Source organism: Oryzias latipes, chromosome 5, assembly GCF_002234675.1.
Source record: "Oryzias latipes chromosome 5, ASM223467v1".
NCBI lineage: Eukaryota > Metazoa > Chordata > Actinopteri > Beloniformes > Adrianichthyidae > Oryzias > Oryzias latipes.
This window is the reverse complement of record NC_019863.2, coordinates 22,944,189-22,959,986: the sequence shown is the minus strand read 5'-3', so window position 1 is coordinate 22,959,986 and position 15,798 is coordinate 22,944,189. Positions and strand designations below refer to the sequence as shown.

Here is a 15,798-nt window from a genome sequence, read left to right as displayed (position 1 = left end):
CATGGGATGTACCACCGGACCATAACTGAAGTGGCTGATATCAAGAAGTCCTACCAATGTCTAGAAAGGGCTGGCCTACAGGACAGCACTGAAGCGCTCATCCTGGCAGCTCAGGAACAAGCCCTGAGCACCAGAGCGATAGAGGCTCAGATCTACCACACACCAGACAAGACCCAAGGTGTAGGCTGTGCAAAGAGGCGCCTGAAACAATCCAGCACATAACTGCAGGGTGTAAGATGCTGGCAGGGAAAGCATACATGGAGCGCCACAATCAAGTGACTGGAATAATATACAGGAACATCTGTGCAGAATATGAACTGGAAACCCCAAGGTCAAAATGGGAAACACCTCCGAAGGTGGTAGAGAATGAGAGGGCAAAGATCCTGTGGGACTTCCAGATCCAGACTGATAGGATGGTAATGGCGAACCAACCAGACATTGTAGTGGCGGATAAAGAACAGAGGAAAGCCGCTGTGGTGGATGTGGCAGTACCAAGCGATGGGAACATCAGGAAGAAGGAACATAAGAAACTGGAGAAATACCAGGGACTCAGAGAAGAACTGGAAAAAGCATGGAAAGTGAAGGTGACAGTGGTGCCTGTGGTAATTGGAGCACTAAGAGGTTTACATACACCAAATAAAAACCACATGTGCTTTTGATTTCTCACCATCAGTCTAAATTGAAGCTTGGGCGCAAATGGATCTTCCAAATGGACAAGGACCCAAAGCATACTGCCAAACTGGTTCCAAAGTGGCTTAAGGGTGACGGAATCAATGTTTTGGAGTGGCCATCACAGATCTACATTCAATTCTATTAAACATTTATGGTCAGAGCTGAAAAGGCATGATCTACAAACTTTGCTACACCAGTTCTGTCGGGAGGAAAGGGCCAAAATTCCTACCAAATCTTGTGAGAAGTATGTGGAAGGATATCCAAGACTTTTGACCCAAGTACTGCAGTTTCAAGGCAATAGTACCAAATACTGATGAAATGTAAACTTTTGACTTTGTAAAACAAAAGGAAACAAAACTTGTGTAAAAAAACCCTGGACTCATTATTCTGACATCACCCAAATAAAAATACTTTTGTTAATTGTAATTGACCCAAAACAGGGAAAGTTTACTATTGTTTCACGTTCTTGTATTGGAGTGGTTTTTCCCCCCTTGACGCCTTACTTTTTTCCAGCTGTGAAAATTCATTTCATTTATGTTTTTGCTTTCATGTAGATGTGAAAATAAGGTAATTTTGGAACCGATTGACAAAAACCTTATTTTGAAATGATACATAAAAAGTCAGATTGTTCTCATAAATCAAACCATTATATTAATATCTAACATTTTGGAAGCACACCAACCATAGTTACTTATTCATTTTAAAATGGACTTCATTAAATTGATGCTTAAAAATGTTGCTTTTGAAGTTATGTCCATTCAAATAAAAAGTGTTTTATTTTTAACATCTCACCGAAATTTAAAAAAAAGTTAGAAACAAACTAAGATGTATAAAAAAAAGAAAAACAATAACTTCAAAGTAACTTGCAGACTTGTCAAGACAAATGGATACGCCACATATATATGCAAAACCATAGAGTGGAGGATCTAAATGAACAATACGGCTGGATTTAATAATTTCCTGGTAACCACTTTAGGCGTGATTGCTGCAGCGTTTACGGCCTCGAAAAGCCAGCTTTATGTGGTGCTCGACGTGATTATGATTGCTGCAGAGTCGAGGCACCGCAGGGAGGCTTTGGAGCCCGAGACTGGAGAGGACACAGGCTATTTCATGGTCTGGCTTTTTGTTTTAATCTGAAATTCTGCTTTGAAAAAGTTTCAAACTCCTATTTCCTGTTTCATTTAAAACCATTAGCTATGTGTGTTTAATAAGAAGTGCTTTTTTTAATAGTTAGGTTCATTACTTTCCTTTTTTTTTTTTTTTTACTTTTATCTGTTATTTTTTACAGGAAATCTCATGTTTAAATGATTTCTTTGTACTATTTTGTCAAATGTTTATGTTGTCCCATCTTCTTCACCTGTATTAGTTGTCATTGCACATCCTCAGTTGCTTTCTTGTAAGCTGTTTGCACATTTGGTGCAGCTATAACTAATCGTTTGTGACCTTTTTCTGACTTTTAAAGATGAATGTCTCATAAAGTTTGAAATACTTCTAATTACCGGCAAATATAAAAAAAACTATTTACAAAAAAAGTTTTTCAGCCTTTTAATAAAACAAAACTTTTGACTGAGTAAATGCGACGTCACCCATAGAATTCAGAATCCAATACAATTGGTCAATTTGGTTCCCAGCCCAGTGGGAGCCACAGTCTTGGGGTTAGGGGTGTTTTTTAGTAGTTTATACATTTTGAGAGGTTCTCATGACTTTCTATTCTAAATCAAAGACCTTCTATACCACATAGGATGATCTCAATGCAGCAAATGTAGAGGGTAATGTGATGTCATGTCAGCTATTTGTGGTGCATATCTACCGGAAATTCATCATTCTATAAAACTTAAATGAAAGCAGAGCTAATTAAGTCACCCTTATCATATTTTTTGGACCATAACTTAAAATCCTTGAATTCTTTGGCAGTCTGCCTTATAATCTGGTGCACCTTCAGTATAAATTCTGGCTGTGCTTTGTGTCCTCAAGTTGATTTTCGGCGGTAGACAGCGCTCTAAATGTTTTTGTACGACTTTTTGTAAAATCTGAAACGGCCTCGAAAAGCCAGCTTTACGTGGTGCTCGACGTGATTATGATTGCTGCAGAGTCGAGGCACCGCAGGGAGACTTTGGTTTTATTTTCTGTTTTTTTTATCTATGCATTTAACCGTTTCTGTAATGAGTTTAACACATCTGTGTACATTCTTTGTTGCTTTGAATATAATCAGTCAATCATGTACTATAACATCCATTTAATACATTTATAAGTAGGTTTATTTTCTGCCTTGCTGACTGACTGTAAGCAGTGGGAGAAAAAAGGAAACAAAGAGGGAAAGAAGGGGGAAAAAAGAAGAAGATAAAGAGAAGAGATAAGGAGGGAGAGGGAGGAGAAGAAGAAAAAAGGAGGGAAAGAGAAAAGGAAAAAAAGTAGAAGAAACAGGTTTATATGTGTTCATATGTGTTGTTGGTTTGTTATGCTCGTGTTTCTTTTTTTTCAGCTGACGCGTTTTGTTTCTTTTTTCCCTTTTTTTCTCCTTTCTCCTTTATAGGGGGTGTGGTCTGTGGTCAGAGTGTTTGGGCGTGTCCTTCTGTCTTTGTCTTGTGTTTTTCGTACGCTAGCGTTATAACATCAAATTGTTTAATCTTGTTGTTGAGTGGGGGATTGGAGTCTTATAAGCTTAAGATTCTTCCATTCCCCTTTCAAATCATCTTTTCAAAGTCTTGTGTAGACCTATGTTTCATTTCATGTAAATGTTGATTTGATTTGAAATAAATCTTGTACGACTACTATCAATCAATCAATCACTCAATCAGTCAGTTATGGGTAATGTAGTCAGATGCCTGCTAGAGCGATGCTCTCTGTGATTTAACTGTTTGTGAATGACTTGAATGAAGTTGAACTTTTCTGACTGTTTTGTTTTACTTAAAGCATCTTGTAGTTTGAAAAATAGGTTCCTTTTCAAAATTGCAAATATTTTATTTTTCTGTAACCGAAGAGCCACATGTGGCTCCAGAGTCTCAGGTCGACCCCTATTTGAATCAGTCAATGGTGAAAATTTGGCCCCTATATAAAAATTTTTTTTTTTTTTACTTTAAACTTTACAGTTACATATTTTGCAAAATATTTGACTTTCATGAAGTTTTTAAATTTTACAGACTAGAAAACTTTCACCATCTCGTCCTTCAGGACCCCTGACCGGAGATAATCATCTATTAAACTGTATCAAACTCTTCTGCTTGACCTGAATCATCTTTCTGTGCTCCTTTCTGTGATGATGGCAGTCCTAATAAAAATCAAATTACTTTAAAAAATATATAGTAATATAGTTTGCGTCCGAGGACAATCTAAGCGCGATCCGTCTTCTTGCAGTGATTTTTGCTGGTGCTGTAAACATTGATGGCCATCATTCCAAACATTTTCTCTCCAGCATCTCTGCAGCCGTTTACACCCTTTTTTTGTTCCCTTCTGTCCGAACGCGTCGTTTCTGCACGGGCGGATTCGCGCTGCAAGCGGCAGACGGGGCAGCTGTCCGCCGTGCGCGGCGTTGTCCCTGAAGGGCCTCTCTGGTGAGTCAGGGCCGCAGACGCCCGTGGAGGAAGCACACAGTGATATAGGAAGAACCCGGGAACATCTGGCCGGCGAGCTTTCACCGACTCCACAGAGACGCGCTCCGGAAGGCTTTTTGAGTTGGAAGAAAATAATCTAAAAACAAACTAAATATCTGGAAGTTAGAGCAGAATGCATCGTTTGAAAGGTTGAGGCTTCACGTGTGTCAAAAACTACAGGTATGATGTAAACAAATTATTTTGATGTCGGCTCCTCTATGTTTTGATTTTCCTTGCCCTTTCAGCATCGCCAACATTTTACTTGGAAATAATTCAATGAAGATGCGTTCGCTCCTTCTTTCGGACCCACCAACCGGCCCCCATACGACCCAAAATCCCGCAGCCCCCGTACGGGTCAAACTCCTCCACGAGTGCATGCCACTGAGGCCTTAGTGATTTAAGGAAATTAATGAGACAAATACTGTAAAAACAATTAATTTATGGTCAGAAAATATCGCTAAAGACCCACTTTAACAATCTTTTGGTGTTTTTATAATCTTTTTGTGGTGTTTTTCACATGATGCAGGACATACAGTATATAATGAAATTTAAGCTTTAAATTGCATTTCTTTAATTGAAATTGTTGTGAATCAGGAGCAGATGAGAAAAATGCAGTTTAATTCTATGGAGTGATGTTTGTGCCTTTTTTACATTAGCAACTCTGGAAACAGAAAAATGCACATGAAACTGAAATCTACCTGCGAACAAAATTTTCACTCAAGATAAATTCTCTATCTTCTGTGCTTAAAAGGTTGATGCTGATTGGTCAGAAATTATTCCAGTCGCACACAAACCTGATGCAGTCTACGAGCTGAATGCACGTTTGTAATGTGGTACGCTGCTCTGTTTTGAGCGCAGAAGAGAGTAAAAATTCTCTCTCCAAAAAACCCTAAAATTGTTTTGATCGCACGCATTTTTGAGTTTCTAGTGCAAAAGAACTTTTTGAGCACACAACCTTTTTAGAAGTTATTGATCAAAACAGGGAGTGTTTGGAATAATGGCACAAAGATTCCTACCCGCTATGCTCCGCCCACTGCTCCGCAGATGACTAGATCCATGAATGTCTTCGTTTGGAGCTGGCGTGTGGCTCAAAACTGTATGCCTGGATGTCTCCAATATTGTTCGCCGTTATAGTTGCACTGTTAATGTTAGCTTGGGGATGTGAGGAGGTAAAAACAGAGGGTTGATGGGAAGTGGGGGCGGGGTTGCCCTTGAAAACAAAACAGGTTTTTGGATTTTGGCTAAAAGCAACATAAAAATATTCAAAAGACCACTGGGAACACTTGAAAACAGATCAAAAGATGATCGGAGGTTTTTTTTTTTAAGCTTATGCATGCGTTTGTCCTCCATGTATTTATAATCTACCAAGACACATATAACATATGAAAGGAGACGCACCTCTAAAGCCGAATGTGTTACATACAACATGGCGGGGTATATTCATTTCTTTGATGTTGCTCTATGAACAGCTTTCCTATTGATCCGGTGTAGCCTTACAGTAGGAAAATGTGAATGTACAGCCATTTCACAAACAGAGACGGTTTTGTCTCCGTTTGTGGACTGAAGGGTGCAGATGTGACGGTTGACACAGTGGGGTGTGGCTCTGATGCCAGGGGGTGTGGCTTCAGTAGACAAGAAAGGCTCCAGCAACCCTGTGACCCCAAAGGGGCTTCAGTGGGTTCTGAAGATGGATGGATGTGCGGCATTAAAAACCCTGCAGTGTTTCCATTACAGACACAAAGTAATAGAGAGTGTTTAAAGGAGCAGATCCAGGCCTCCCCAGCTGTTTTTGCTGCACAGGCAGCAAAAAATCCATATTGCAGACATGATCTTCTTTGAAATTATTCCAGCCAGCTAACGAGAGATCAGCAAATATCAGGCAAGACAAAGTAAAATCAACAAAACCCAAAAGACAGTTTTTTTTTTCTTCCCATTTTTAATTACGTATGTGTGAATTTGTGGTCACTTTAGGGTTTACAGTATTTTCTGCACTAAAAAGAGCATTTAAGAGACTTTATTTATTTATTTCAAAAAAACAACAATGCACCTTTTATTCCGGACTGACTTCTATATGGATCAATTCTGGATGCGATTACTGATGTCGAGCTGATTCAGGCACAGTGCTTTGTCACAATGGTCTGTTTTTCTATGAGTTTCAAACAAAGTTGGGTTTTATTGTAAAAATCCTAACGATGTTGAACTGTGATTTTTACGTGTTACTAATATTGTTGGTAGTTAGCATAGCCACAGTAGCATTTGTTTTAGCTTTCTTTTTTTTTACGTTTCAAATAAGGTTGGGGGTTCTTGTAAAAAGCGCAAGCGCGACTAACATGTAGCGTTGGGTTTTATTGTAAAAATCCTAACGATGTTGAACTGTGTTTTTTTACGTGTTACTAATATTGTTGGGAGTTAGCATAGCCACAGTAGCATATGTTTTAGCAGTATCATTCTGCTTTTTATTTATTTATTTTTTTACATGTTTCAAATAAGGTCGGAAGTTCTTGTAAAACGCAAACAATGCTAACATGTAGCGGTGTTGGAATGTGTGTGTGTGTTTTTTTTATCATATTACTAATATCCTTCGGAGTTAGCATAGCCACAGTAACATTTGTTTCATGTAGCGGTGTTAGGCTGTGTTTTTCTTTCCCGTGTTACCAACAAGGTTGGAAGTTAGCGTGATCACAGTAATGTATGTTTTCACGGTAACAGTCTGTTTTTGTTTTTTTTACATGTTGCGAACAAGGTTGGGAGTTAAAGGTATCATGAATATGCTAACATGGCTAGCACCTCTAACATGGCTAACCTGTAGCGTGTTACAAACAAGTTCTAAACTGACTGTGAACACAGTTAATAAAGTCTGACAGAGAGGCTTATCTCTTTTTTTCTCACTTATTGCCACTTATTTAAGACAAATTTTTAAAAATCGACCATTTATTGACAGTGCGATCTATAATTCGGGAAATACGGTAGGTGAAATATTGGAACAAGTTTCTGCGTAATTGAAACTATGCCTGTTTTAAGTCTTTGAAACCAGCAGCTGCAGATTAAATTACTGTGGCGCTAATAAGAGCCGTTTCTGTTCCAGTGGCGAGCTGTAACTCAGTAAAGCTGAACTCTGTCAGCCTGCATGCGCTCTGTTTATTATTGAGAGGAGGGAGGGGTGTTAGTGTGTGTGGGTGTGTGCGTGTGTGGTGGGGGGTCTTTGTGAGTCTGAGGATGCCTGACATGTTTCCCTGTTGATTGGACAATCCAGACCTTAATTGGATTGCTTCAGCATCAACTGGCGGACCGGAAACAAGACGGCCTTTCGTGGACGAAAGAAGTCAGACGCAGATAAATAAATAAACAACTTCCAGGTGGCTTTCATAAGGTGGAAAAGAATTAGAGCGCCATGGTGGCGTTTCCCATCGCAGTACCACCGACGAAACCCCAATTTGCTGATCACCCTCCACAAATAACTACAGCAGGGATGATTTCTTTTGTTTTGTTTTTTCCTTTTGTCACAGACGAAGCTGAAGAGAAGCTTTTAACACGAGGAGAAAATGCCGGTGTGCAGAGGGATGAAGCTCCACTTGAAATGAAACAAATGTTTGACTTCAAGCGATTTCTACCGTTCATTAAAACCCTGATGACATCTCCAGATGAGCTTTTATCAGCTGTCGGACATTCTTCAAGGTGTGAAAATGAGAGGAAAGATGGTGCGTTTGCCGTTCGAGGGTTTTTGATGCCCGATGTTAGCTTAGCAAAATAAAAGCTTCAGAGGCAACACAAAATATCAAGGCCGTAGACCTCTCAGTGAACCTGTAGAGCTAAAACATTCATGTACATTTTTTTCAATGGGTATTATATAACAGCATTACCAATACATCCTAGGTAGGAGCAACTTATCTTATTCTTAATACTTCACGATACATTAACCACACGCATAACAATCATACACCATCCTTGAGGTGGCAGTAAAAGTCTCAAGAGAACTGCGAAACACACCTGTGCTCCCAGTGGGGCAAAAAGTGGGTAAGCATATGCGTTGCATGGGGCACCGGCCAAAGGGGGCGCCAAACCGGAGTTGTGAAAATTATTCATTTCCCAGCTGTTTGTGCACATATATTTACATGATCTGATCAGTAACAGAAGCACATCGTAACTGATTGGGCGCCCCCGCCGCAGCTGCTGCTCCCTCCCTCGGGTCTTCCTGTACAGGGAGCGCAATCCAGCACGTGTCCGCGAGAACGTGCTGAAGCGCGCGCTGTTGATTGTTTTTTTTTTTATTGTGTGATCATCTGATGACATGATTAAATGAAAAAGCAAAAAAAAAAAAAAACAATCGGGGCATCAAAACAGAAAACGCAAAAGGGACAAAGATGTGGTGTGAATGAAGAAAAGTTTCTGTAAATGGTTGAGAGACAGCAGATACGTTATGAAACAGGTTTGGAAACATTCAGGTTAAAGCTACCAGTAAAATGGTCACAAGTGTCTTGCAGCTGTACTGAGCAGGATTTACAGCATCAATAATCATGAAGAGAAAAAAGCAGCTTTTTGTGCTGATTTTGTAGTTGTAGTCCTAAATTAAAGGATTATAGCGAAATTCAGAAAGACTTAAACAGGAATTTTTGCTAAACCTTGGTGAGGTCTGTCCCTTTATATTGTTTTTTTGATTTAAATGAATGACTTCTCCAAAACTTTATGGAAGATTTCATTGTTCACATACTTTTCAAGAACCTAGAAATTGCACTTTCCTTTTCCAGAGCTTTTCCAGGTTTTTCATGACCGTATGAACCCTGGAATGAGGCTTTACCAAAGGCAAATTTCTGACCCCCCCATCTGCATGAATTTTGGTCAAGACAAGAAATCTTCTTTTTACTTCAGCCCAAACATTTTCAAACATCAAAAAGGATTTAGTTGGAAGGTAATTCTAAAAAAAAAAAAAAAAACACATTTTTTCCCCCCAACTGAGTTCTTTGAATCAGATTTTTTGTTGTCTAACTCATTAAGATATTTTTTGGGCTTTTCACTCAAAAAAACAAAAACAATCTTTAAATAGACATAGATATTCTATTCTGTCATCAGATTTAATCAATCAAGCTTTTCCTGTTAGGAGAAAGGTGGGTTTTACCTCCAGAGTGTGGTGGGGGCCCGCACAACAGAACCATCCCTTGACCTTCCCGCACAGAAACAGGGCTTCTTCTCTGCGTCTTGAAGCTCTCCAGGTCTGGAAAACAGAACGAAAACAGAGTTGGGGTTAGCTGGAAGGGCAGTTTCCATTGAGTGTGTGTGTGTGTGGGGGGGTTCCTGACAAACACAGATAAGGTCGAGGGTTCAAATCCATTTTGCGGGGGAACCAGCATGACAGAGACTGAGGCGTGATGACCCGCTCCTGAACTGAGCCTCTTAAAGAATCCGCACCTTCGGGGAAGGCAAATTAAAAGCATGTAAGGTCAGAACACTGTCAAACCACCTGGTAAAAGCATGAATGCAAGCTTTTCTTCCTTTTTCTGGGTTTAAATGTTGGGTAAACAGAACATATCCGACAGACAGGGTGTCCCTGATCTCCCTGAACTCTCCCTTTTAAGTGAATTTTTTTGCTGTTGAATTACCTCATCTCTTAATGTCAACTTCCCTTTGTTGGTGATTACATTTCCAGGAATTCCTCCATTAGATAATTTTCTCTAGCACAGTGTTTTTCAACCAGTGTGCCTCGGCACACTAGTGTGCCGTGGGCGATGGCCAGGTGTGCCATGGCAAATTGCCCTCATTAACTGATCTAAAAACATTTTCCATCTCTAGGATATCAGCTCTTTGTTCATCCAAACAGACCCTGATAAAACACTGAGAAATTAGGAATATGAAAGATCATAAAATACTCTTTTCTTTGTCTTTATTTTATTCTATTAAAGACATTTTTATAAGAATGGCGGTACCGCGATTTAGCTGCAGCTACAGGAAAAGTCCCGCCCCTTTAACTGTCTCCACCAATCATTCTTGGAGGCTTAATCCAACGTCATCAGTCTGACCAATCAGAAGTGGTTAAAGTCTTCACTTCCTTGTTCAGATTCTGCTCATAAAGTCTCTCAGTTCCAACGTAAATACCAGCCAAAGCTCGTCTTTAGCGGTGCTTTCCACAGAATCCGGTATCAGACCGTGGAACAAGTGAACAAAACAATGAAGCTCAGAGACGCTAGTCCGTCTGCGTTCGGCGGCTGTTTGCACTACATCTCCCATGATGCATTGGGTTAACATGAAAGCGTCTCAGTGCACAATGAGTCGTCCTTGTTAAACGTCTTGCAACCACAACGAACACACATCAAACAGTTTTTAAATCTTCTAACTTAACTTTTATTACATCTTTTAGAAAAAACAAATTCCAGCTTTTTCTGCCACAATTATCACAAAAATGCATGTGAGATTGTGGAGGGGCTGTAGATCAATACAGACTATGAGTTTCTCCTTTTTTTTTTTACATTTTTGGATGCTGGTGTGCCGCAGGATTTTTGTCAAGGTTAAAGTGTGCCGTGGCTCAAAAAAGGTTGAAAAACACCGCTCTAGCATCACCTGATAACTAAACACAACCACCTTAGCCTAAACTAAACACAACAACCTTAGCATAAACTAAACACAACCACGTTAGCATAAACTAAACACAACCACCTAAGCATAAACTCAACACAACCACGTTAGCATAAACTAAACACAACCACCTAAGCATAAACTCAACACAACCACGTTAGTATAAACTAAACACAACCACCTAAGCATAAACTCAACACAACCACGGTGGCATAAACTAAACACAACCACCAAAGCATAAACTAAATACAACCATCTATGCCTAAACTAAACACAACCACGTTAGCATAAACTAAACACAACCACGTTAGCATAAGGTAAACACAACTCCCTTAGCATTAACTAAACACAGCTATGTTAGCATAAACTAAACACAACCCCCTCAACCTACACTAAAAGCTTATTTTTCTTTCTACATGTCCTCCATTATTAGAAAATGCCACATGTTAAAAACAACAAAAAACACGATTTTCATTGGAGCTGGTCTAAATTTTGTCCTTATTCTGACGGCAGATATTTCAATAATTAGCTTGATTTCAAAGGGAAAAAAGGGAAATTTTTCTCCCAGTCAGTGTCATGCCATTCTCTGATTTTTGTTTAAAAAGCTGCAGGCGAAACTGAAAGTGCCTATAACATCAGGTAGATCTTAAAAGGAACTTTACCATATGTTAGACCAGGTGAGAGTTTTGATTTTGTTTCTGTTCCTATTCTGTTTGAATGGCGAGCTGTGGACCGCTGAGCTAACCCAGTTTGAACCTACCGGATAATTGGACAAAGCGACATGTGTGAGGGAATAAAAGTGAAATGACTGAGGAACTTTACTGCACCCCGTTATCGAAACTCATAATAGCACCATTTACTGTTCAGCATGAGCTGAGGTCATAACAAAGAAACCCCAAAGACTAGCCAATCATGGAAGAAGAAGGCTGCAGTGTAGCGTCACCGATGGGGGATGTCGACAGCTCAGCTGGTCACAGCTGGTCAACTGAGGCTTTCACAGGCAAACTCAACGGATATTTTGAGGACAGGTCTACCGACTCCAGCAGAGGTGGAGATGAAAGTATAAACATTTCACTTTGATCATTTTAGACTGCACTCAGGAAAACTTTTAGCTGAAAAAAGAGGAAATTTGCAGACAAAACTTGACCTCCTTACATCTACATTGGTGGAAACGAGGCGCCACTCAGACTTGTCGTTGCACCACTTTTGTGTGCCCAAATAAGCTACACTGTTGGAGGAACCGAGGAGGCATTACCCCCAAGAGACCAACAGCAGACAAAGAGGCTATTTTTAACAGAAAATTGCCACTTTATTCCAAAAACGACAAAATTCTACTCCTAGGACGTCTGGTAACACATCAAAGTCCAGCGATCCATCTTCAGAACCTGCTGAATCCCTTTTTTGCTCAACCCGTCTACTGTTGGGCAAAGGTTGGGTACACCCCAAACAGGTCACCAGCCTGTTGCAGAAGAGCCACACAATCACATTCAAAGCTTGGGGGAATTCAGAGATACTAATCAACCTATGAAGCATGATTTTTGGACGTTGGGAGGAAACGTTGAGAGCCCATAAATCCACAAATGCACGAGGACAACTCTCCACAGAAGGGTCCTGGCAGGGATTCGAATTAGGGCCTTCTCCCCGTGAGGCGAAAACGTGAACAAGTCCAAGTTATTCAAGTTATTAACTGACCAATCAAATGCCTCTAAAAAAATCACGTGGTCACGCATCAAACATCTGATTGACAGATTTTGTATTGTGGTGTGGACTTCCAACTAGCTCACTCCTGATTGGCGAAAAACAATTGTTGCTTGACTCAAATCGACTCGGACCAATCACTGCCTACTGAAAAAATCTGGCTTCAAAGTGGTAACATTCCTGTTGCGAAAATATGGCGACTGAACCGACTTCATTTGGCTGGAGCCACATGTACGCCCTTTTCTATCCAGTTCTCTTATGATACGTTCACATCAGGCTCAGAATTGCGCGATCAAGCTACCGCCTTTAATGAAAAGTCTGTCCAAACGGCCGTACATAAACATTTCGGACTTCTGTGTTCAAAACTCTCACCACTACTCAAGTTTGTCCATTTTCGGACTCTACGTACAAAATCCACCGCCACTGAACATGTGAAATAAGTTAAACCGGTTGAACTTTGACCAGTCAGGGGCTTGGCTGTGGTAGGGACATATGGTTCGTGTCCTTTTCAAAACACGGAAAGACCAACCGTCCATCACAAAACCAGGTCAATAGTTGTTAGTATTATGTAAACTACTTTTGTTACAGCCAAACTTCACCGCAGCATCTGTCTGATGTTCCGTCACATCCTTTTTTATTGCAGGAGGGAAGCCTAAAAAACACCACTTCGGTCCACCAGTCTGACTTCCTCCTTGGGCGGGCGTGGAACACTCACGCGACTCCTCCTGGTGTTGTGATGTCGAGTTGTGGCTTCACTCGAATGGCGCCTGGGAGGCGGTGACAGGCAGCGTTCAACACTGCCTGCAGCTTTAATTAACCTGCCTTCCTGGCGTGTTGTCGTGTCGGTGCAAGCAGCCGCTGGCACTCCTCGCGCAGGGCCCCCGTGTGTCACGAAGCTGCAACCAATCCACTTCCACAAGAGATCGCTGATTAGTTCGGCTCCAAGTGATCTAAATGTAAAATTACTGAGCTCACTGATTTATGAAGAGGAGTATAAGGTCAGGTAATATATGTCATATTGGCAGCAGGACAAGTGAAAGAAAGGCAGCCTGTAATTACATCTTTGAACATAAATCTCTACTGAAGCCAGAAGCACAGTTTGACTAATGGCCATTTAACAGCTACTTAAGACCCATTAAAAGACCCGTATTTTTAATATATTTTTTCAATATTCACAGCAAAGATTAATGCTGGATAAGGCCCAGCAGGGTCAACTGAATGTGTCTACTTCAGGAAAGGAAAAGACCCACAATTCTTCATGTCATGACCTCTGGAGGGTGCTGTCCTTTCAAATAAAGTTTTTGCGTCAACAACACAAAAGAAATATTGCAATTTGGATATGAAAAAGTGCAGTTTGATTGTTTATCATTAGAACCGACTGTCAAGTCAGAAACGAATTCAAGAACAAACAACTATTCTGGCTAAAGGCTGGTCGCACAGCCATATTGCACAGATGAAAATTGAACATGCATGAATAAATGTGGTAAAAGTGAGAAAAGTTATGGTCTTTATGTGAAATTTATGTGAAGTACACATAAATCAAAGCAGAAAATCAACTGTCTGCGATTATTGATTTGTTTATATGCAATTTGTTAGTGATCTGTGCATCAATTACGTACAAGTTATACATGGGTGGTACATGCGTGAAAGGTCAATTAGACATGCGTGATGTGGTCATGGAAAGCCACAAATTTGTGGATGCATCTCGCAAAAATCACACAAAATTTCACAAGATTTATGTAATAATTGCATAAAAGCTATGTAAAATAATAGACATGCACGGTAAATCACAAAGTTATCGTTATCGCGATATCAAACTGTGCAATTCGCATATTGAGCAGCGAAAATTGCAATAAATGGTTACCTTAAATGTACTAAAGCAATCTCATGAAGGCTTGAAGTATTAAGGAAATCAAATAAATTCCTTTATTTCAATCGGATGGACTCCATTACATTATTGACCAATCAGATGGACCTTCTATGTTAGATGACTGCCTCCTATGTAGTCGATGGTCATTTGGAGTATAATTTAAGTTATTTTGACTCCTATTTAAATTAACCTATGGGGAAATGGAAATGAGGTTTTTGGTTGTTTTCCTATTTTTTTTTATGTATCGCAGGTTATATTATCACTGCAATATTGATCACTACTATTGCAAATCGCAAGTTCTTCCTCTTATCGTGCAGCCCTATAAATACTGCGTATTTCTCCACCTACCAAAAATTTCAAACTGCTCAAAACCGAATAAATCAAGTATGACAAAAGACTTCCTGGTTAGAAGTAATTATTGAAAGCAATTGAGTGTTGTTTATTTTGATAATATTATAGCTAGGAAACATGCAATTCCCTAGTTGCTATCATTTTAATTTTATTTAGCTAGAAAGATCAGCACTAAGTGCCTTTCTTTATGTTAATATCAAGGAGCGTCAAATAAGACAAATGAGACCAAAGACTTCCTGATTTAAAAGTAATTTTTGAATGGTTTCTAGAAAAACCTGTAACCTGCATGCTAATGAGAAGCACTTACGGCTTTGAGATGCTAATTCCTACTAAGTGCATGGTTGGGAAATTTGTATTTAAAACAAGTACAACTGTCAATTTATTGACAATATTTTCAATAAAAATTCTACATTAAGAAGGTAGGCAAGCCTCTAGTTGGGATATAGAGGTGGTGTCACAGCCCAATGGTTAGCTAGCATGTGGTCTATAAAGAGGGAACTTCCCAGAGAGTTTGAACAGAAACAATTGATTTGATTCTTTTTATGCTGATGATCTTCTGTCACCAAACGTGGAGCCACTTGTCTTCACCCACAAAACATTCCCTTCAAAACATAAATATGAGAGCTCGTGAGCTGTCTTTAGCACATAGAGAGCAAAAAAGAAAACAAAACTGCGGCCCACCTTTGTATACCCTTAGAACCTTGTCTGTGTACATTTCAGGCAAGGGTTTGCTTCAGATTCGATTTCAGTAGCTAAGTTTACATTTCGGCAGTAAACGAGAGTCCAACTAAATTGATTTTGTTGCTTTAACGAGTCCTAGATTCAGCTTTCAGAATACTTATCCATTTACATAGATTTGGTTGGTTATTTTTGTTGATAATAGCGGATTAATGCTATTGCGGTTCAACTCAGTTAAAGTTTTACATCCAAAATGGGGGAAAAAAAGAAAACTAAAGCCTCATTATTCGGCTGCATATCCTGTGTTTAAAAAAGAAGGTATTTTTATATTTTAACAGGGTTAAACCAAGTGTAAATATGATCTAGGACTGTGGT

The 15,798-nt window shown here is 39.7% G+C and overlaps 1 protein-coding gene across 3 annotated transcripts in view; it reads right to left on the bottom strand.

The window, feature by feature from the left end:
• The window catches only part of LOC101167031 (contactin-4-like), a 204,682-nt gene that overhangs the window by 102,997 nt on the left and 85,887 nt on the right, over window positions 1-15,798 (bottom strand). For all 3 annotated transcript variants that reach the window (XM_023955100.1, XM_023955099.1, XM_023955101.1), the window contains one exon: window positions 9,376-9,471. In XM_023955100.1, coding sequence (XP_023810868.1) covers window positions 9,376-9,471 — 96 coding nt within the window. The remainder of the gene's footprint in view (window positions 1-9,375; window positions 9,472-15,798) is intronic.